This window comes from Mytilus californianus, unplaced genomic scaffold, assembly GCF_021869535.1.
Source record: "Mytilus californianus isolate M0D057914Y unplaced genomic scaffold, xbMytCali1.0.p SCAF_1, whole genome shotgun sequence".
NCBI lineage: Eukaryota > Metazoa > Mollusca > Bivalvia > Mytilida > Mytilidae > Mytilus > Mytilus californianus.
The window spans coordinates 128,362,005-128,386,002 of NW_026262581.1; the positions used below are offsets into that span (position 1 = coordinate 128,362,005).

General features: G+C 31.8%; 1 protein-coding gene across 2 annotated transcripts; it reads left to right on the forward strand.

The window, feature by feature from the left end:
- The first annotated feature begins 1,321 nt into the window (after positions 1-1,321).
- On the forward strand, positions 1,322-23,776 carry LOC127734010 (RING finger and CHY zinc finger domain-containing protein 1-like). Of its 2 annotated transcripts, none has more exons than XM_052243553.1 (8): positions 1,322-1,496; positions 9,801-9,920; positions 11,272-11,390; positions 14,178-14,256; positions 18,247-18,350; positions 20,530-20,559; positions 21,440-21,584; positions 22,706-23,776. In XM_052243553.1, the coding sequence occupies exons 1-8, from the start codon at positions 1,422-1,424 to the stop codon at positions 23,024-23,026; spliced, it is 993 nt and encodes a 330-aa protein (XP_052099513.1). In that variant the 5' UTR covers positions 1,322-1,421; the 3' UTR covers positions 23,027-23,776. The 2 variants fall into 2 exon arrangements, with proteins under 2 accessions (XP_052099513.1, XP_052099517.1); XM_052243557.1 differs by lacking the exon at positions 1,322-1,496 and adding an exon at positions 3,659-5,433.
- The last annotated feature ends 222 nt before the right edge of the window (positions 23,777-23,998 follow it).

The window sequence follows — 23,998 nt, forward strand, 5'->3', positions numbered from 1 at the left end:
CTCTCCATTAATTGTCTATGGTATATTAAAATGATTGGATGGATCTTAACAGCTGCTGCAGTATACCAATAACGAGAAATTCCAAATTCTAGGGTATAAGGCGTTACTTAACATTTCAATAGTCCTAGGCCAGGATTTTATGAACGGGAGGCGAAATTACGGTTGCCCTGGTATAGGGTCCATGGGGAAGCTCCTGGATTTCAACAATTTAGCATCAAATTATGAAGTAGCCAGACTGATAAATATCTCCCTATTTTAGATTAAGTTCTGGTTTCATGAACGACACACATGAAAAAGACAATCAAACACTGAAGTATAAAGTTCTTTCGTTCTAAATATTGTAGGCTTTAATGTGGAATACATGATTGAATATGAAAAATTGACGTCATTGTACTACAAATCATTGACTAAATTAAAGCAATCATGTTACTGTCTAGTTCCGATAGGTGGTATATGGTACATAAATAAATATGGTGCTTGAACTTCATGACAAAATGTAGGTCAATGTCACTTAGTTACTCACTAATGGATATTAAAACAATAAGATAATACCAAAGGCTATCCAGATGGGATGTAAAAATGCTATACCAAATATACATGTTACTAGTATAAATGTACCTTAACGCAAAACCTAAAATGAACACAGAAATACTGACGGACTCTCATTTTCAATGAATGGTGAGACTAGAGTGGATTCATTAGAACCATTTTACGCGGATTTCTCATGGCGTAATCGTCAATTATTTTATCATAATCGAGTTTAATGTCTCTGTGAACATAAAGAAGAAGCAGACCATTTAGACGATCCTTCAATGACAATATAAGCAGATTACGATAGTTTTTTTGTTTTTTTTTAAAGGGGGGGGGGGCGTACGCCCATTACGCCCTCACCTGGACCCGCCCCTGGTTGATTTCTGGATATGATTCAAACTCATAAGTCGAAAATAAACTGACAACGCCATGGCTAAAAAAGAAACAGTACAAAAAAAAAACAACATAGAAAACCAAAGAATGAGCAACACGAACCCCACCGGAAGGGTAAGCAGATCCTGCTCCATGTGGCACCCGTCGTGTTGCTCATGTTAGTACGAACCCGTTAGTGTAAATGCCCCCTGTGGGGCCCTGATTGAAATAATAAAATTTTGATTTGATTTTGATTTATAATAACGCTTTGGTGTAAATTTTTCAAAGAAATGGGTCATATGGTGTAATTAAAAATGGAATGGATTGGGTGTCGGGCCGAAGATTTGGGTCGAAATACTGTATCATTTTAAAAACCGCTTAAAAGATTAAGATTGCAGTCGACGCTATTAATGTCTAAACTTAAAATCGGACTTCAATTTCAAGGTTCCGGTATTAGCTTTTGAAGAAAACAAAATGTGTCCGTCTCATATTTAGGAATTATTGATTTGTAAAAGACAATGGCCACCGACGAGCCCCCAAAGCCTATTGATGATCTTGGTTGTCAGCACTACAGGAGAAAGTGCAAGCTTCTTGTAAGTGAGACTGCAAGTCAAACAGAATTCCACAAGTAAAAGTTGGCCCCATGTTTTACCCCATAAGTGCATGCTAAAACAGTGTCTTATATAGTTGTTCCTGATTCTACCCCGTAAATTTATTAAAACACCTTTTTATAGTTGATCCTCATTCTAATTTCTACCCCTTAAGGTTCATCATAACAAATGAACAAATATGGCTGTATTTACACCTCAAAAATACCCTGAGTACAGACTAATCTGTGCAGTTTAAAAAGTTTTAAGGCCTGGCATCCACTAGATATATAAAAGTTTAATGCATTTTGTGTTTCAGAAAGATAAAATCTTTTTTGGATTTTGATGGGCATTTTTTTTGTTCCTGTAGAAGGTGTAAAAATAATCAAACACCTAAATTACATTTGATACTGTCCACTCAGTTACACCCTTTAACTCACCTATTGTTGTGTAAATATCTATTGTCCTTCTATTGGAGGTTTATGCCAATCAAGGGCAATCAATACAATGAAATTCAGTTGTTACCTGAGAAGGAGCATCTCAAAGTTTTTCACAACTTAGTTTATTTTTACACCTTCTGCAGGAACGAAAAAAATGCCCATCAAAATCAAATTTTTTTTTTATCTCTCTGCATACATCTGATGGACTGTGAAACTCAGATCAGGAGATTGGGAAATTTTGGTCAGGAGATTAGGACTCAGATCAGGAGGTTTTTAATCGACATAAATTTTGTCGTAAATGTAACCCTGTGCTGTAAAAATTGTCTTTTAAAGTGTGTCAACTTTCCATCCGAATGTATTATGTTTATAGTACCCTTGTACTTATCAAGTGTCTCTATCTTTACATTCTACTTGTTCAATCTAATATTATTTTTTTTTTAGTATGTTCTTTAAATTTTTGAATTCATATCTTTTATATCATTAATCTATAGAACAATCATTGCAATCAGAACATTTGTTTAGCTATCTGCAATGGCAATTAGTGCTTATTTGCATATTCAAAAACTCATTCAAACTACAACAAATGGAAGTTTTTAACGACCTTGACTGGCTATACAGCCCTTGCACGGTCGGTTTCAAACTAGTAACAAGGGTTATTCAAAAATATAAATTGAACAAATAATCATTAAAGGATGGTAATTTTAAAAATGATTTTAAATGTCTTAGGACAAATAAAAAAATAATAATTTTGAAAATTATTTGAGGGTTCTATACTTCCTTTCAAGGCTTAAATTGAAATTTATATAAAAACTATCATTCAAACTAGTATTTGTCCTAAGACATTTAAAATCATTTAATTACCATCCTTTAATGATTATTTGTTCAATTTTTATTTTATTTATATTCTTTTAAAAATTTTCATTATTTAAAGGAAAGTAACTTAAAACAGGATAAATCAAGGGAAGTAACCCAATAAATACACAAAGTTTTTATTACACAACGTCAGTTAGCCTGAGGTAAAAATCGTTGATTACCAGTATGTTTGACACCCAAGCTGACAAGTGAAGCCATATGATTATGCATGTTAATTGATTTACAGGTAAAATATAACTTCAGGTAATGTCAGTTACACCAGATGATACATTTTGTATGTTGGGCAGAAATTTTTCATTAATGAAAAATTTCATACACGGGATTTTTTTCTCTTCAACGGGAGGTCGGGAGGAGACCCCTGAAAACGGGATTATTGTACTACCGTCGGGAGGTTCACATGTATGTCTCTGAAACACAAAATGCATTTAACTTTTATATATCTAGTGGATGCCAGGCCTTAAAACTTTTCAAACTGCACAGGTTAGTATTTTACTCAGATTAGCTTTTGAGGTGTAAATACAGCCATTTTTGTCCATTTGTTATGATGAACCTTAAATTACATAAAACACTGTCTTACCGTATAGCCGGTTGTTTTCGCGGGGTGTTTATTTTCGCTTATTTTGGCGGATAAACGAAAATCGCGAAAATAAATTCCGCAAAAATTTTGCATACGTTGGGTACTTTCTAATGGCTAAAGTGTTTTGTGAATGATCTATTTTTCCCGGTCGGCAAGTTAATAGCGGTATATGTTAGTTTTAACAACATAAATGCCAAAGGGCATTGTACATACATGTATTTTATAAAATGACTGTCAGGTGTGTATACCCTTATTAATAAATGTCAATTAGAAAAAGAGTGTAAGGTACTCTGATCAGATAATTGCCCTTATTAATTAGTGTCAAACTTTGCAAGAGTTGTAAACACTCATGATAATTTTGTAACCTAATTAGTAAGTACATCAAAGGTCCGGTCAATTTCGTAACTAATAAACTGGAAAATTTACAAGACGTTCAATACCTGTAACAAATATCTAAGTCATCGGTATTCTAATTATTTTACCATAACAATAGACACTTGCTTGTCAAGTTTTACAACTTTTTAACTGCAACAATTTCAGTATCCGCCAAAATATTTAATTGGGATTTGAGAATCCACCAAAATAAAAACCGCCAATATTTTTCGTATACTTTGTTGCCCCTAAATCGCGATATTTTACACCCGCGAAAATAACCCGCTATACGGTATAAAGTAGATCCTGATTCTACCCTGTAAATTACATAAACACTGTCTTATATAGTTGTTCCTGATTCTACCCCGTAAATTACTTTGTAGTTAGAACACTGTCTTATATACATAGTAGAGAAAAAAATTATCTTGTATGTTTTGCCTCCTCACACCAGCCATGTTCTTCAGCCCATGGATGTTGGTTGTTTTGGGCCTTTCACAAGAATCTACAGTTCAGAATGTCATAAATTCCAACGTACCCATTCAGCAGTAATTAACAAATACAACTTATGCTCTATTGTGGCTTGCCTGCAAATCCTACAATTCTGCTCTTTCTCCTTCAAATTTGCAGTCTGCTTTCCGTAAATCTGGTATTTACCCGTTAGATAGAGATGCTATAGACCAGTCCTTGTTTTCTATTTCTGATGCTATTCATAAACAGAGCCAATCAGAGGAAAATACCAAAGTTGATGATATCCCTGCCATTGAAAATGAAACAACTGAACCAGTTAATTTAATGTCCTATTCAGAGATCAATGCCAACACAGAACCTATATTATCAAACCAGGAAAATGAAAACATTCAGATTTATGTAGCTGAAAAAATTACTGACGAAAAACCAGATGAAAATACAACTCTCTTCACTGCAAAATCAACAAATTTGTCCAAGAAAAATCCACCAAAACAGGAAAGACGTTCAATCTACAAGATAGTAGCAGGAAAGGCAATTACAGAACCAGAGACACTTCAAGAAATAAAGGAGTACATTGTACAGTCAAAGTCAAGGACCAAGTCTAAAACAAACAATAAACAAAAACAACAACTAAGCGTAAACAAAATGGTTCATCATCTTCTTCCAGTTCAACAACCACAAACAAGAAATTAAAGCAGAACCAACAAGATTCACAACAGCCAGGTCCATCAGGACTACATAACATAGTTGTTTCTGACGGTTCAATTACAGATGAAGACGATCAAGATGATGATAACACATTGTGTTGTGTTTGCAACATGTGGCAGCCAATTGTATTGACACAATGGGCCAAATGTGAATTTCTACAATGTGATCATTGGACTCATCTTAAATTTTGCTGTAATGTCTCCATCCTACGCAGGTCAGATAAATTTTACTGCCCATGTCATGGCTTACCCTGCAAACAGAAAGAAACTGAAGAATAATGATAATGATATACATTTGTTAATTGTTTGACTGTTTCCAGTTATTTATATTTAAAGACATTTACTGTTGCCAGTTCTTTATTAACAGTTGGAACACTTTTTAGTTGTGAACATTTGCTTGATTTTATAAATATGAACTTTATCTTCTGTGGAAAGAAATTAATCATGATTCCAAAGGAAATAAATTGACTGAACTGTATCTTTAAGCACATTTTTTTTGATTAATGGTAAGTAAAAATAATTGTTATTAGCAACTTTTGATTTTATTTTGTTACTTATAATTTGAATAATTTTTTAAAAGTTAAAAATATTTTTTTAAATTTTTTTGGTGTTTCCATTTTTTATTTTTGTAAGGTTTTCAGTCTCCAAAAAATTAAAATTAAATACTTGATCTTTAAAAACAATGTTTTTATTTTTACTGAACTGAACATGTACAAAAATATGCTTGTATAAAATTACAATTTAATGCTCACCACTGGGCTTCCATACTCTGTGTTCTTCTTGTGTTATTTTTAGAATGAACTTTTCCCAAGAAAATAGGTGACATACTTGGCATCCAATGCCGATTTGTTTACACTAGAAATGTAGGTCATATCAAAGAAACTATGAAACGGAAAGAATCAAACTAACTTGTATTATTTTAATGAAGTTCTAAGATAACATTATCGACATAAAAAACAAATGGCTGTTTATTAGTTTTACCGCATTCCGTTTGAATAGTCTTATATCCACGAATATAGGTGACACTTCCGTAGTTGTTCCTATTTCTACCCCGTGAATTTCTTAAAACACTGTCTTACATGTATATAACTGTTCCTGATTCTACCCCGTAAATTTCTTAAAAAACTGTCTTGTATAGTTGTTCCTGATTCTACCCCATAAATTTCTTAAAACACTGTCTTATATAGTTGTTCCTGATTCAACCTGTAAATTACTAAGAACACTGTCTTATATAGTTGTTCCTGATTCTACCCTGTAAATTACCTAAAATCCTGTTTATATAGTTGATTCCTTATACTTAAGACTGAAAAATGGAATGCTTTGTCTCAAATTTTAAACAACAAAGAGAAAATGGTGTAGTTTTATTCATGAAATAGTATTTCCTTTTTCGTCTTATGCAAAATAAATCTGTAGGCCTTCTTTCTCGCCATGAGCTGTTTTCAGGTCCTCATTTTACCTCGGTTTGTTTTTAGAGTTGAAATATGAGTGAAATAAATATACGTATGACGGAAAAAGGAATATTCTTAGAATCAAGGTTGAAACAACAAAGTGATCATTTTCCAACAATTTTCATAGTTTTTTCGCTGGCGTCGATTCTACTGCTCTAGATTCTTTTCCAAATATTTTTTTATGTTTTTATTTTACTGATCGTGTTTAAAACAAAGTCTGAATAGCTGTTTCTGATATATATCTTAACATTGTGCCTGTGATTTTATTTTGTAACGAATGAACTACGTATAAATCATTACGTATACTGAGAAAAGGTTTATTTTTAAAAAAATAAGACCTTGTTCATATTAACTTCTACAGAGTGGAAGCATGAGAAATAGTCTAAAGATTTTTTTTTTCGGTCATATACAAATTACATCTTTTTGTGTTCTCTATATCTGGATTTATTTTCAAAGTTTATCTTGCTGATTTCACCCGTAACTACCTTGTAAAGAGTGGGAATATTATTGATAGAATATATATTTTACTGCAGCACAGAATGTACATTCTGACAACTTCATGAACTTGATAAATACTTCAGTGAAACTCTAATCCAAACTATTTGAAAACACCCAAAACAACAACAACAAAAATGCTAATGATATTTATATACTAGTGATTATCTATACAAACTGGAACTGAAACATAAGTTAAACAGTACGTATGACAGAAAAAGGGGTATGCTTAATCTGAATTTTTTATCTATTTAACAAAATGTAATCATGGTAATTAAAAAAAAAGTGAAATAGCATTTCCTTTTCCCGTCCTATGCAAATTAAATCTGTAGGCCTTTTTAGTCTCCACAAGCTTTTTTGGGGTTCTCGTTTTACCTCTTACAGTTTATTTTAAAGAGTGGAAATATGAGTAAAACCATTTCCAAATTAAACCATTTTATTAATTTATTCACTGGTCCCAATTGCCACCCCATCCTCCCCCTCATTATATCTAATTTTATTCGGCTATTTTCTGTATCGATTTTGCTGCTCTGGAATCTTTCCAAAATACGTTTTTCATTATGTATTTGTGCTTTTTAATTGGTCGTGATTCTTCAGCAAGACATTAGATTTGATCCTTTTGCATTATCTCTTTTACTGGTCCTGATTCTTTCCCCTTATATTTTATCTACTTTCTTTGTTTTAACAGCAATTTTCCACAAACAACCCTTTTATTATCTATTTTTAGTATATTTATACTGGTCGTGCTTCTTCCCCATACATTCTGCAATTTGATCCATTTTCAATTTCTCTTTTACTGGTCCTGATTATTCCCCCTACTATATTCTAATTGACATTATTTTTTCATTTTCTCCAAAAAAATCCTAGCCCCTTTTTTTCCTGAATATTACCCAAAGAAAACCCTTTCAGACGCTTGGATATATATGTGTGAAAGAAAATAAATTAAATATTTATTTTACAACGAAATATCCTCGTTCTTTTTTAAAACACTGTCTTATATAGTTGTTCCTGATTCTACCCTGTAAATTACTTAAAACACTGTCTTATATAACTGTTCCTGAATCTACCCTGTAAATTTCTTAAAACACTGTCTTATATAACTGTTCCTGAATCTACCCCATAAATTTCTTAAAACACTGTCTTATATAACTGTTCCTGATTCTACCCCGTAAATTTCTTAAAACACTGTCTTATTTAACTGTTCCTGAGTCTACCCCATAAATTTCAGGAACAGCTTTATATTAGACATGCACTCTTTATGAATTCATAAAAATAGTAAATGACATGTTTCAAAGTAAATTACAGAATGGTATATTTTCTCAGAACAGTGATTCATATACTTGTTTAATATAAAACCGGACCACTGAAATCTTTCCTTTATTCAAAATATTACTCCATCATGATTATTCATTGCTTGAAATGCTGATACGACATTCTACCCCGTTGGGGAAAAAATCAGGATATAGCCGAAACGTGTGTGTTTTAGCTACTTGATTGAACTTATGTTTTGTTTAAGTATGCATGATATGAACTCTTGCTTTCTATGGTTGATTGTATGTGTCACTGTGCCTGCTTGATATGTATTTGTATCACTAATACTATGTAATGTTGGATGTGCTTTGTTTTGTCGGTTTTAAAAGCTCTCCAGAGCTTATGTGTGTAATTGTCTTGGTTATACTGACTTTGAAAAAAGCTTTATGTCTTTTGCCAAGCCTTTCTGAATGCAGCAAGCTTGGCACACTTCCACACATGTATATCATTGTATACGTTGTTTTAAATTAGAAAGAATTTTATAAACATTATGCATAGTCAGATAGTAAAGCAATCTTCAATCGCTTTTGTAAATATTTAGCCTCTCTAATGCAGACCCCCTGGACTGGCAATATATTAATGTTGTCATAGTAAACAGCACAAGGGAATTTTGGGACGGGGTGTCAGGGTGGAAGAACGCGGCTAAAGACACCAAGGGCGTGACACCCTTTTATTTAAGGCTACCCAGAGCACTGGTTACAATACATACATCCCAAGTTTGCATTTTGTTCTGATTGACCAACTTACTGCAATTTGTGATACATTCAAGTCATGCTGACACATCTAGTTTATTGTTTCATTAGTCTTTGTTCAAGTAATGACTATTCTCATTTTTGGATGTCTGTTTTTAATTGGTATGAATATAAGGAGATGTGGGTATAAGACAGCAACCTAACAACAATATTAACTGACTTTGCTGTTATTGGAGCAATTCCATTAAAAAGATGTTTACATTGCAACCATATAACATGTATAAAAATAAGATGTGGTATGATTGCTAATGAAACAACTCTCCAACAGGGACTTAATGACATAGAAATTAACAACTATAGGTCACAGTACGGCCATCAACAATAAACAAAACCCATAGTACCACATAGTAAGCTATGATTGCCAATGAGACAACTCTCCACCAACCAAATAATGTAGAAGTTTAACAACTATAGATCACCTTATCATGCTTATGGCCTTCACAGAAAAAAATTATCATTGCCCAGAACAAACAGTTATCTGAAGATCTTGAAATAAATCATGGTTCATTCAATTAGACATGCTGCTAATTTTACCTTGTTTGAAAATAATTAATATTTTTTCCATAAAAAAAGCTATTTCAATTATAAACAGTTTTTACACTAAGTTCTAGAGTTTTAATCATATGTTTTATGCAAACATTTGGTTTAACAAGAATTTTTTATTTGGAATAATAATTCTACCAATAAACCTGGAATTCTTCAGTTTAGCTTTAGTTTTGAGGTACATGTAAGCATCACTGATGAGACAGCAACCCAACTGGTCAAAATACCAAAATCGACATCTAAAGTCACCATTTTGTATTCTATGGTGGACATGTATATAAGTTGAAAATTTCTTGATTGAAAATGTTGATATATATTTTATAGGCACCTTGCTGTAACCGAGATTATTTCTGTCGTATTTGTCATGATGAGAACGAGAACCATGTGTTAGACAGACATTCAGTAAAGAAAGTGGTTTGTGCAAAATGTGAAGAAGTACAAGAGGTATTGTCTATATTTCAAGTTAACATTATACACATGCAGTTTCATGAATTTGAAGTCATTTGAAATTTGAATCAGGGATCGAGCTGGATTTCGCCAATATGGCAAAATCTTATTTTGGTTTGATCAGGAGAAACGGTATAACTTTAATAGTGCTTGTTAAAAAATGACCAAAACAACTTATGGTAGACACTTGAAATAAGGGTAGGTAAGGTTAGGGGGGAAAAAGTTTTTTTTTCAAGTTGGAAATCACAATCAAATAATATATAAACAGGATGACATAAACTACCAAAATAAAATGATTGGACTGCACAACAGACCACACCAACCTCAGACTACAGATGTACAAACAAAAATAAACAACAATGAGCAGCACATAGTCCAAATAGCTATATTCCATTAACGATACTAAATGATTCACATACAATTTGATGCATTTACAGGCATACAACATCCGCTCCTCAATAAATTTCATGCCTCACTGACTTAAATTACATTTTAACTGAGTTGTGAACTTCAATTACATAAAAAATGTATCAGTTTGAGCAATACAGCATTCCATTTAAGGTAATTTAAAAGAAAAAAGTCATAGTAACTAAATATAGATGTGATATATAACTATAGTTCATACCAAGTGACCTACCATATTATAACTTTATGTAAAAAATACATTTTATATTAAGCAACACCAAAAGAAGACTAACCTGTCATACTTCATTGAATTAGATGAGATTTCATGTCAGAGTTTAAGTGGCAAACACTCAATGTAAATTGCAGTGATGACACATCTATGTGTGTCTTATGGTTTCCAACGATGGTGAGACAATCGGACTGACTTTTTGTCCGGTTAGCCGGACAGCTATCTAAAAATGCTATTCGTCTAGTTAGCCGGACTAATAGCTAAAAATGCTATTTGTCCGGTTAGTCTGACAAATAGCTAAAAATGCTATTTGTCTGGTTAGCTGGACAAATAGCTACTGCCTTTATATTAAATGCATATCAAGTACATGTAGTTAAGACTTTTTTTACTTTTTACAGTTTATTTTGAATAATCATGGTAATCATGTTTGATAATGTTGAAAGCTTAAAAGGTATTGTATTTCACACGTTCCCCCATGTCATTTCCTGTTTAAATATGTGCCACAACCTTTGACCAAAATAAGTTTGATTTAGAATGATGAATATGGGTTCAATACACATTTTACCAAACAGTTACTGAACTTTTAGGGCCAATATTGAACAATTTTGAACCTACTCCTTTTGCAGTGGTAAATTACCTTTTGTATAGGTTGATTTAAGAAAGCTCTAGGTAAAGCACTCTCATATGTATAATTTGTATACATTTATTTTGTAGAAACTTGAGAAGTGTACTAAATGTGATATAGTGTTTGGTAAATATTTCTGTTCATTTTGCTCCCTTTATGATGATGAAGATAAGAAACAGTTTCACTGTAAAGGTTGTGGCCTTTGTAGGTAAGATTTACTTTTGATTTATTTTATTTTCCCTGCTTTTGTCATGTTCAATATTTTTATTGAAAGGCTACTTCATTTTCTAGGAAGAGCCCTTTCAGGATTAGACATAAACATATTTGACAACTTACCACTTGCCTGATTAAAAGGATGATTTATTGATAAAAAGAGAAATATGTGAGGCTAGATTAGGTATTTTCAATGTCTTCAACTATTATTTTTTACTTGCCCATGGGACTAGAACACTGCAGCTTTTACTTACCAGAGAATGACAAACTCTGGCTTTTCTTAAAAAAAATTACAAGCAATATGATTTGTTTTTCAAAACGTTGTTGACTCACCTGCGAAGAAAGTGGCAGTATGCAAGACATATGCATTACTATCCTCTGTCTGTCATATGTCCATTGTCCTTGACCTCATTTTCATGGTTCAGCGACTTTTTGTCATGTGAATTTCTCACTTATTACGAGCAATAGGATAACTATATTTGGTATATAGGTTCCTTGCAATGTCTACATGTCTATCAGACAGGGTTCACTTGACCTCGACCTCATTTCATGGAAAAGTGATCAAGGTTAAATGTTTGAGTTTAGGTACGTTTCTCAAATAATATATGCAGTAGGTCAACTATATGTGGTGTATGGAATGATTGTTATGGGTACATGTCAGTCTGGCAGGTTTCATCTGACCTTGACCTCGTTTTCATGGTTCATTGGTCAATGTTAAATGTTTGTTTTGATCTGTTTTTCAAGAACTAGAAGCAATAGGTCAACCAGGGCTCACACTACTTCAGAATCATAGGGAGAAGGGACTTCTCTTTTTTGAAACTGAGAGGGAGAAGTGGTGAGATTTGAAAGAGAAGTGCTCGTTCGCTCGCAGTGCTACAATGTTTGGTTTTACTATAATACAAAGGGCCATATTTATCTGTTTTTTTGTATTGTTCAATTTGTACCTGGGAGTACAATAAAAGTAACAGTTCAAATTCAAAGTTGTTTAATTTTATCATATCTAGTTGCACAATCATATTAGTCCTCTTGTCAGAAAAAAAACCAGTTTAATATCTAGCAATAATAAAAAAGATTTTTTTTATATCAAAAAGGAAAAGAAAGTTGTTATTTCAATTTAAAATGTACTCTGTTATGTTTGTGAAATTCAGTGGTTAAAATTCTCATTTAAAAAATATATAAATTTAACACAGTTAAGCTTGGACATAGTATAGTAGTCCCAGAGTTGAGCAATTTTAATTAATAAATTGAAACAATTCATATACATGGAAATATATACATTAATCAAGTAGATCTAACCAAAAGTATGTTAATGCGCATGGAATGCGTAATTTTTCCTTTTGGGATCAATATTCCTCTGTCAGTTGTGCAATTCATTCTTCAGTAGTCATTATCGTAATATATGGATTTCGGTCATAGCAGGTCTGGTTCCGATCAGTATTTTAGTACAAATATTTCAATGGCGGACGAAGAAAAATTTACAAAAATAAACGATGTTTGACACGCTATTTGGAAAGGAATATGACGTTTTTACATGCAATACATGGATAACAAATTTACTTCAGGCAAATTTCATCACGTTCTTATGAAGTAACAAACTTATTTTGCCGAAAATTAGAATGATTTGATGTACGCTCTCTAACAAGTACTGGAAGTGATAAAAAATTGTTTTTATGAAATAACATGCAACCAACTTTAAACTCAATGCTTTAACCTCTTTTCTGAAGAAAATAAATCGTTTATGTCTTTGAATTTCTTTACTTTTTACTGAAAAATTGCTGTTTCATGGACTTGGTAAAAATTGAATCTTGCTGATGATGAAAGCGACTGAAAGCGAGTATCGTAAACAACAGGGTGACTAGATTTCGATTTTGAAGGTCGGGCAAAGCGAAGTAGCGGCCAGGAAAGCGACTTGGTCGCCCCAGTCGCATGGTAGCGTGAGCCCTGAGGTCAACTATATGTGGTGTATGGAATGATTGTAAGGTGTACATGTCTGTCTGGCAGGCAGCATGTGACCTTTGACCTCATTTTCATGGTTCATTGGTCAATGTTAAGTTTTTGTGTATAGGTCTGTTTTTCAATTACCTTAAGCAATAGGTCATCTATATTTGGTGTATAAAAAAATTGTAAGGTGCATATGTCTACCTGACAGGTTTTATCTGACCTTGACCTCATTGTCATACATCTTTAAAAATGTTTAAGTTTATGTGATGCTTTTAGTAAAACCTTTATCTTTAAGACTTTCAGCATAAAATCAATGGTCAGTAAAGCAGGCGAGACATCATCGTATGCACTCTTGTTTGCTAAATCAATAGTGAATTAGAATAAAATGAAATTAATAGAACAAAAGTGTTTTTTTCCTTTTTTAATGTGTTTATTTAGTTCCTGTCTCATTGAAATATATTTTTAATGTTCTTAGATACAAGTATGAATGATAGACCATGTTACTGTATTGTTTTAATCTCAATGGATAGAAATAGCTAATAAACATTAAGCCTATCATGTGTCAAAGCCAAATTTGATAATAAATAGGTCTGTTAGAATTTCATACATATGCATTAAAACCGAAGTTCTAATTTTTTATACATAATTACTGAGTATTTGTTTTATTATATAGAGTTGGTGGCAGGGAGAATTATTGTACATAATGAGTATTTGTTTTATTATATAGAGTTGGTGGCAGGGAGAATTATTGTACATAATTAATGAGTATTTGTTATTATATAGAGTTGGTGGCAGGGAGAATTATTGTACATAATTAATGAGTATTTGTTTTATTATATAGAGTTGGTGGCAGGGAGAATTTTTTTCACTGTGAGACATGTGACATGTGCCTGGCATTAGACTTGAAAGATCAGCACAAGGTAATAGATATGGTTGGCTGCCTAGCAATATGAAACTTAAATTATAATTAAGTGATTTGTTAAAATTTCGTAGTTTTAAAATATACTAAAAGAAACTGGAGTAGGCATCTTACTGTTATTATGTGCTTCTTAAGTCAGATATTATAGGTCTTTTATCTTTATGCAAAATAACAGTAGAATGGATATTGACTCTTATGGAGTTACCTCCCCTTATTTTCTAATTTAGAGCACTTTCTAAACTGTAAACAACAGAAATGAAAATGCATATTTCACATGTGACACATTTGGGGAGACATAGAAATATTGGGTATTGGGTATTCTATACTTATTATTACACACATTGTATAGTAATTATTACATACAATTTAACCTCAGGATTATCTCATTAGAGGTAAGTTAATATTATACATGATGCCATAATCAGAAAGCAATGGTAAGGTGCTTTCCATGTGTGAATGCCAAATGTGTGTGTTTCTCAAATAGGTATTATGATTTGATCATTTTATTACAGTGTTTTATGATATAAACTTGTGTTACACACAGCTTTCTTAACCATAAGACTTGCTAAAAATTAAGATTTTATATCACAATCAAAGCTTTATTCAGTTAATGATAATTCACCTAGGCAAATGTTAGTCAACCTAGCTGAATAGATTATTTTAAAAATATTGTCCCTGCCTAAATGACATCTATATGTTTTTCATTGCAAGTAAGACTTCACTGAAAATGGCTTCAAATAATGGACCATATACAAAATTGAAATCTTGATTACAAATTTCAGAATCGGGGTTTCCATCTTAAAAAAGGTTATTAGTCCCCTACCGACGAAGTCGAAGGGGACTTTAGGTTTGCACTCCATCCGTCTGTCTGTCTATCTGTCAGTCCGGCAAATCAGTTTTCCAGACTTTTTTTCTTCGTGCTTGAAGATATTGATTTGATATTTGGTTTATTGATTTATCATGACAAGTTACAGGTCAAGTTCAATTTTCACGATTTTAGCTTTTCTCTTTGTTCAGTTAAAGCCCTTTCCCTAGAATTAAATTTTGATGAAATACTTATTAATTAGTAGATTTCTGTTCAAAGGGAAATAACTCATTTTTTAAAAGATTTTTAAAAGACAAAATGACATTTGGGATTTTTTTCCTTTTCTTTGGTAAATTGTTTGAAGAATTTAGTGGTAGGTTTGTTTGTCATTCTTGAAGATATTGATTTGATAATTAGTATATAGTTTTATCATGACAAGTTACAGATCAAGTTGGAATTTTGTTCCAGTCTGATAATTTTGTGCAGAGTTATGGTCTTTGGACATAGAAAATTCACTTAAATAATCACGTTTTCAACAGTTTTTTCCGTCATGCTTGAAGATTTTGACTTGATATTTTTATGTAGTTTACACCATGACAAGTTATAGATCAAGTTAGAATTTCGTTCCATTACAATGAATTTGTAACAGGTAGGGGACTATGTATTGCCATGCAATACTCACAGAATACTTGTTTTAATCAGATATTATTCACTGAAATATTCAAGATACATTTCAATAAAAGAATTTTTTTAGAAGATCACTAACATGTGTTATCTAGGGTGTAATAAAAGATTTGTGATCTTTGCAGAAGGAACTTGAATTGCATCTTGAATATTGATTGGTTTACTGTTGGTTACTTTATTAAACATCTATTTTTCTCTCACTATTTTCATTCTTTGGATTTTACTAGTGGCTTTTTTTATAAATTAATAACAAACATGCTTTTAAGAGCTAGCAAATGTTTGTTTGTTATACTAATTAAGACTACCTTATTCAAAGGAGTATAAACAAATTTCAGTTAGCAATTTTCCTGCTTGGTAGCATTTATTTCAAGCTGTTGTAGTATAATAAAAGTTTTCATTGCAATTTTTATCACTAATGGATAGGATTATCACACATATGGTCGTGAATACATGTTTTCTGATTAGTAATATTCAACAGTATGTGTACTGTAACCCTTTTATTGTTTGGCAGAATTTTTTTTTAAAATCAACAGGAAGAATATAATTTTCACTGAATAGAAAAATCATTTCGAAGGAATACTTCAATTTTTTGTCTCGCCTTGACGGGGTCAAAAAGCGATACATAGGTATGCTGTTTCCGGTGTCGGCGGCGATGGCGGCGGCAGCGTCAACAATGTATTAGTTTGTGATTAGGTCTAGTTCATGGTGAACCACTAGTGGTAGGTCAATGATATTTGGTATGCAGTTGTATTAGCATTGGCACATCTCATTACCATGGAGATTATTTGGCCCCGCCCCCTCAGTCAAGGTCTATCGACTTTGAAACTTTTCATAGTTTACATGTATTAGTTTGTGATTAGGTCAATTTATGGGGAACCACTAGTGGTAGGTCAATGATATTTGGTATGCAGTTGTATAAGCATTGGCATATCTCATTTCCATGGAGATTATTTGGCCCCGCCCCCTTAGTCATGGTCTATAGACTTTGAAAATTTTGCTAAGTTAACATGTATTAGTTTGTGATTAGGTCAGTTCAAGGGGAACCATTAGTGGTAGGCCAATGTTAATTGGTGTTCAGTTGTATAAGCATTAGCACATCTCATTTCCATGGAGAATATTTGGCCCCGCCCCCTCAGCCATGGTCTATTGACTTTGAAACTTTTGCTTAGTTTACATGTATTAGTTTGTGATTAGATCAGTTTAAGATGAACTGCTAATGTTAAGTCAATGATATTTGGTATGCAAATGTATTGGCATTTGCAAGTATCGTTTCCACGGAGATTATATAGCCCCACCCCTGATCATGGTTCATTGACTTTGAAACTTTTACATAGTTTACAAGTTAATGTTTGTGTTTAGGTTTGTTTAAAGGGAACGACTTATAATAAGTCAATGGTATTTGGTATGCAGTTGTATTAGCATTGGCACATCTCATTTCATGGAGATTGTTTAGCCATGTACCTTCAGTCATGGTTCATCGACTTTGAATATTTGCATAACTTACATGTTAAAGTATTGCTATTTTAATTTCAACATTTGCATTATCAAAATTACAAAAAGGCGAGACATATCTCTGTGATAACAGTTTATTGTAGTTTCAGAGGAATTTTAGATACTTAAAGTTACTGTTGATCATGCTCTGCAGAGAAATTGGTATGAGCTGTACACTAATTATATTTTTTGTACATACTCATGGTAATATGGTCTTAAAAAAGATAAGTTTAAGTCCTGGACTCTTGTGAATTTCTGAAAAATGGAGGAGATGTACAAAACATATGAATTATAGGAGATGTTGGATAAGTGTCAATGATTAGCAACTCAAAAACGTTAGCTTTACCAAAAAAGGTCCCACCTTCAGTCAAGAAAAATCACCTAAACATATGGCAAGTCTCCTAGAGTCCAGATAAGTTGTGAATGAGTTCAACAGACAACCAAAGATCTTACCAAATTCCTAAAGAGAAAAAAAAAAATTATTTTGACGCAAACAACCACTCACAAAATTCAATATTTTTATCAAGATCACACAGATCTATGATGTAATTGAACTTATTTATAAATGGGGTAGTCAAAGTTCCACCTATTATTCATAGAAGTGGATAACAAAATTATACAACTAAAATGAAAAATGAAAATCAATCCTGAACAAAACCACTTTATTTTATGATATTTATATTACTGTCAATAGAATCACAGCTACTATACCATCAATATAATACTGTATCAATGATTGCTGCAAACAGGCCAAAGTACTTTATTTGATAATTATGTTGTCATGACTTCTTACAATCTAATGTAGGCATCTGTAATGATTTTGTAGCTTTAATTTGTAAATAAATGTCAAGAAAAGTGTAAGATAAACATGCTCTCATGATCTACTGCAATGCCCATAATAAATTAGTGCACAAAAGCCAACTGAACGTATTGAATTGAAGAAAAAAAGACTATAATTTGAATATATCTGAATGTTTCAACACTATAATAAGTATAGATTTTTATTTGTAGTGTATAGAAAAGTCTTCACGTTCTAATTGTGCAGTATGTTTAGAAGATCTTCACACATCTAGAATAGAGGCTCATATACCTCAGTGTGGACATCTTATACACAGGTAATATAGCTTACCTTCATGTGGACATCTTATTCATTGGTAATATAGCTTACCTCAATGTGGACATCTTATTCACAGGTAATATAACTAACCTCAATGTGGACATCTTATAGACAGGTAATATAACTAACCTCAATGTGGACATCTTATACACAGGTAATATAACTAACCTCAATGTGGACATCTTATTCACAGGTAATATAACTAACCTCAATGTGGACATCTTATTCACAGGTAATATAACTAACCTCAATGTGGACATCTTATTCACATGTAATATAACTTACCTTAATGTGGACATCTTATTCACAGGTAATATAACTTACCTTAATGTGAACATCTTATACACAGGTAATATAACTAACCTTAATGTGGACATCTTATTCACAGGTTATATAACTTACCTCAATGTGGACATCTTATACACGGGTAATATAACTAACTTTAATATGGACATCTTATTCACAGGTAATATAACTAACCTCAATGTGGACATCTTATTCACAGGTAATATAAATTACCTTAATGTGGACATCTTATTCACGGGTAATATAACTAACCTTAATGTGGACATCTTATTCACGGGTAATATAACTAACCTCAATGTGGACATCTTATTCACGGGTAATATAACTTAACATAATGTGGACATCTTATACACGGGTAATATAACTAACCTCAAGGTGGACATTTTATTCACGGGTAATATAACTAACCTCAATGTGGACATCTTGTTCACGGGTAATATAACTTACCTTAATGTGGACATCTTATACACGGGTAATATAACTAACCTCAAGGTGGACATTTTATTCACAGGTAATATAACTAACCTCAATGTGGACATCTTATTCACAGGTAATATAACTAACTTTAACGTGGACATCTTATTCACAGGTAATATAACTTACCTCAATTTGGACATCTTATACACAGGTAATATAACTAACCTTTAACGTGGACATCTTATACACAGGTAATATAACTAACCTCAATGTGGACATCTTATTCACAGGTAATATAACTAACCTTAATGTTGACATCTTATTCACAGGTAATATAACTAACCTCAATGTGGATATTTTATTCACAGGTAATATAACTAACCTCAATGTGGACATCTTATTCACAGGTAATATAACTAACCTCAATGTGGACATCTTATTCACAGGTAATATAACTAACCTCAATGTGGACATCTTATTCACAGGTAATATAACTAACCTCAATGTGGACATCTTATTCACAGGTAATATAACTAACTTTAATGTGGACATCTTATTCACAGGTAATATAACTAACCTCAATGTGGACATCTTATTCACAGGTAATATAACTAACCTCAATGTGGACATCTTATACACAGGTAATATAACTAACCTTAATGTTGACATCTTATTCACAGGTAATATAACTAACTTCAATGTGGACATCTTATTCACATGGAATATAAATAACCTTAATGTGGACATCTTATTCACAGGTAATATAACTAACCTTAATGTGGACATCTTATTCACAGGTAATATAACTTACCTTAATGTGGACATCTTATACACAGGTAATATAACTAACCTCAATGTGGACATCTTATTCACAGGTAATATAGCTTACCTTAATGTGGACATCTTATTAACATGATATATAACTAACTTCAATGTTGACATCTAATTCACAGGTAACAAATTCATTCATTCATATTTTAACTAGTTCTGCTTTTTCAAATGGTTATTCAAGGGTTAATTTAAACACTCTGATCATGTAATCAAAACAAAAATCATGAGGTTATTTTAAGAACAGAAATCTCAATCTAAATAAAAATCAGATAGGTGTATAATTATTGAGAAAATGATTTATATATCACAAATGTATATGAGTCAAGAAATTTCCAGTTAATATTTTGAATTTCCTAGATACATGTATTATGAATTCATGTTTTGATTTAAATATTTGAATTCAGAGATAAAAGTATCCTAATTTTAACGACAAACTGTATCATTTATATAACATATGTCTAGAATTCTGCTTTAATTCTAAGGAATAAATGAATGAAGTAGCAATATATCATTTATAATAATAACAGTCTTGATATGAGCATAACTATTGGGAATGTTTGATGATTTATAAATACATGTACAAAATATCACCTTATATATATCTAAACATTTTTATTTTGTAGAACCTGCTTCAGAGAGATGATAAAAACAGGGTAAGTGTAATATGTTGTCTCCTGTATATAAATACATCATGAAACTAAGAATGTTTTCGTCTTAAATGCCTGTACTATAAAAGATAATATTGAATGCCTTATGATAAACAGTTTATCTGAAACTTTGACTTTAACAATTTTTAACAAACATTTGACTTGTTAATAATTTCTTTTGTCTGTGTCATTGAATTAAAAGTGTAGTTTTTAAATCTAAATTGTTGGTAGCATTATCTGAAGAGTTTAAATGAAATAAATAAGGATGGAAAACTTCAAGCTAAAAAAAAAACTTTGAGTAGACGACAATTGACTTTAAGACGCTCCCATGCTTTGGCTTTAATGTGTTAATTGTACTATTAGTGAATATATCTACTACTATTAATCAAACATTAAAAATACACACAAGTATTAGACAATTTCTGTTGTCCTGTATTCAAAGTAAACACCAGTGTTATTTATTATCTGAAACAGACTTAAAATGATAGCTTCACATACTGTGAGCTTTGTAGTACATTAACATAAGGCTTGGTCTATACTCATCTGCAGTTGCAACTTGTAATGTTCTATGATATATTATATTCTGATTACATATATGATAATGTCCTTTGTTCCTGTCATTTTATGGACAAAGTGAAATACTGAATTAAAAAAAATTGCCTAAATAATTTTCTTTGTGAATAAAGTAATGTTTACCTTCAATTTCACTATACATATATAAACCAGTCTTCACCCCTTCGTTGCTTGCAAACACTTTGATTTCTAAAGGTGATTGAGCTCAATTTGATTGAATGTTATTTGTTTTAATAAAAAGACTTTATTAATAAACATGTTCAGTATATCAGTAGACTAAATATTCATTGTTTAAATTTTATGTTAATTTTAGTAATTACGCTTGTCCAATATGTGGTGAATCAATGTTGAACATGAAAGAAGTATGGGAGAATTTAGATGAAGAAGTTGCTAACTGTCAGATGCCAGAAGAGTATAAAGATTATCATATACAGATTTTATGTAGAGATTGTCATAAGGTTTGTCCAAAATAGATATGCATCATTATAAAAATGAGATTGAAATGATTGCCAATGAGACAACTATCAACCAGAGATGGAATGACGGTGATGTAAGCAACTATAGGTCACTGGATAGCCTTTAACAATGAGCAATCCCATACCATAAAATTACCTATGACTTGCTGTAAATTCAGAAATTAATATGTGCATTTATTATTATCAAGAATCCTTGACCACTAACAAAAATGAAATCTAATTAATGTGATGCAATATAAAGGAAATTCACAACTGAAATTTGAATGTGAGTTTTTATTATTGGAAACCTGATACTGTTGCATTTTTGCATTAATAAAAACATAATAATTTCTGAATTTACAGTAGTACTTAAAACAAGGAGAAGTATATAATGATTAAGAAAATTATGTACAAAGATCTATATATATGATCAGAGCAGTTATCCTCAATCCTTTCAAAATTATATGAGTTTATATGATATATGAATAGGGTGATATAATCAGGGCACAGTTCAGTAAGGTCAGTTGTGATGTCACTATGATTTCATAACCATGTTGAATTTGTGGTTCTTGTGAAATTCAAGAAGTCTTAAGCCCTAAAGTAAATAAGTAAGACAAAATTCAAATGAATACTGATATCTGACAGGTTAATGTATTATAAATATGTGAGAGGTGTTATTTAATAAAATACTTTTTAGTTTTCAAATTCAGTACATACATATTTGAGGATAATGTAGACATTATAGAAATAATTAAACATTTTCAGATAAGAAGTATTATCCATCTTATCAAGTAGGATGGGTTTTTTTGGTGTGTTCTTTTTTTTCCAAGTCAAAATCTACATAGAATATGGGGAAAAAGTAAGACATTTATTGATATCCCCATAGCATTGAAGGATTGAAGCATACTGTCTATAATAACACAAACATCTTGCAGGTTGAAATATTACTAGAAGTCTTATCCAACTACAATTTGTGGCACATAAGGTAAAGAAATATGTAAACCCTCAGATTTTATCCATTGTCCTAAGTTAACAAAATCTGGATTAAAATATCAGGATAGTCGGAAAACTTTTTGATTGAGTAAATTTACTCCTTATGTGATGAAAATATTTTCTATTTACAGGAAAGTAATGTAGTTTTCCATGTGTTGGGATCAAAATGTACTGGGTGTGGCTCGTACAACACATGTAGAACAGCAGGACCCAAAACCAGTAACCCAAATGTAGAATCTGGTGCTAGCAATACCAGTCAACCAAACCAGGCATCTAACAATGTGTCAGAACCTGTTGCAGCTAACCAGCCATGGCTAGAGATGTCAGAACCTGTCGCAGCTAACCAGCCATGGCTAGAGATGTTAGAATCCGAAGATACAGCTGATCAAAGTGTACAAACTTCAGATGAAAGAAAAGAGTCAAACACTACAAATGACCAGAGGTCAACTTAACTGACATATAAGCAATTGAATCTTTCTGTTTAAGGTTTTCATTTCTGGTACTGTAAGTTATGAAGAGGTGTTTTCTGATTAGATTTATTACCTAGTAATGGAATACTGATGATGATTTGTGATGTGATATGTGATATAGTTATATAGTAAGTTTTCAGCCCTCATTGTATGGAACAAACAGCATGAAAATACAGATTTGCTGTCCCAAGAATAAATAATGAAGATTTTTGTTGATATTCCTTTTACTTGTGGACATTCTATGTGTTTATGTTTTATATTTTTAAGTGTCCTTTTTCATGAGAAAAAGAAACACAGAACAACAATAAAATACTGGTATAGCTCTTACACTTTTCTTTTGTACAATCATTTAACTCAAGTTTCACTCGAATATTTATTGGTTAGAGTTTGTGCAGTTTTAACATCAGTGAGTGGGGTATATCATTGACATTTATTAGAATTTAATTGTTAAGTACAAGACATTTCAACATTTGAGTCATAGCAGTCTACATTTGAAACTTGAGTGACCTTTGGTAGCTTTTGTGTTTACCTAAACAGACATTTAGTCTAGTATATAAATTGTACTTTATCTGTGTTCAGCATTTAGTGTATTTTATCCGTGTTCAGCATTTAGGGTATCTCATTTGTGTTAGTTTGTGTATTATTGAATTTTAAGCTAATTGCCAAAATGTAATTTGCAAAATCTTTCACCATGATGAAAAAATATAATTGTAAAAACATGTCAAAATCCTATCTGAGAATTATGTTTTCATTTTTGTCTCGCATGCGACAAAAGTGCAACATAGATGTTGCTTTTCCGGCTGTGATGTAGGGTGGCGTCAACAATTGTTAAGTTTTCTGCTTAAGTGAGTTTGATAGGAACTACTTGTGATAGATCAATAATATTTTGTATAAAGTTGCATTATTATCAGTACATATTAGTTTGATGACTATTTTGAGGCCCTACTCCCTAAG

What these genes read in the sequence shown, in the direction of transcription:
- LOC127734010 (XM_052243553.1), top strand. Translation starts at nt 1,422, where the DNA reads ATGGCCACCGACGAGCCCCCAAAGCCTATTGATGATCTTGGTTGTCAG. An exon ending in ACTTGAAAGATCAGCACAAG is followed by an intron (nt 14,257 to 18,246) that starts GTAATAGATATG and finishes TTTTATTTGTAG; the next exon opens with TGTATAGAAAAGTCTTCACG. An exon ending in TGTGGACATCTTATACACAG is followed by an intron (nt 18,351 to 20,529) that starts GTAATATAGCTT and finishes TTTATTTTGTAG; the next exon opens with AACCTGCTTCAGAGAGATGA.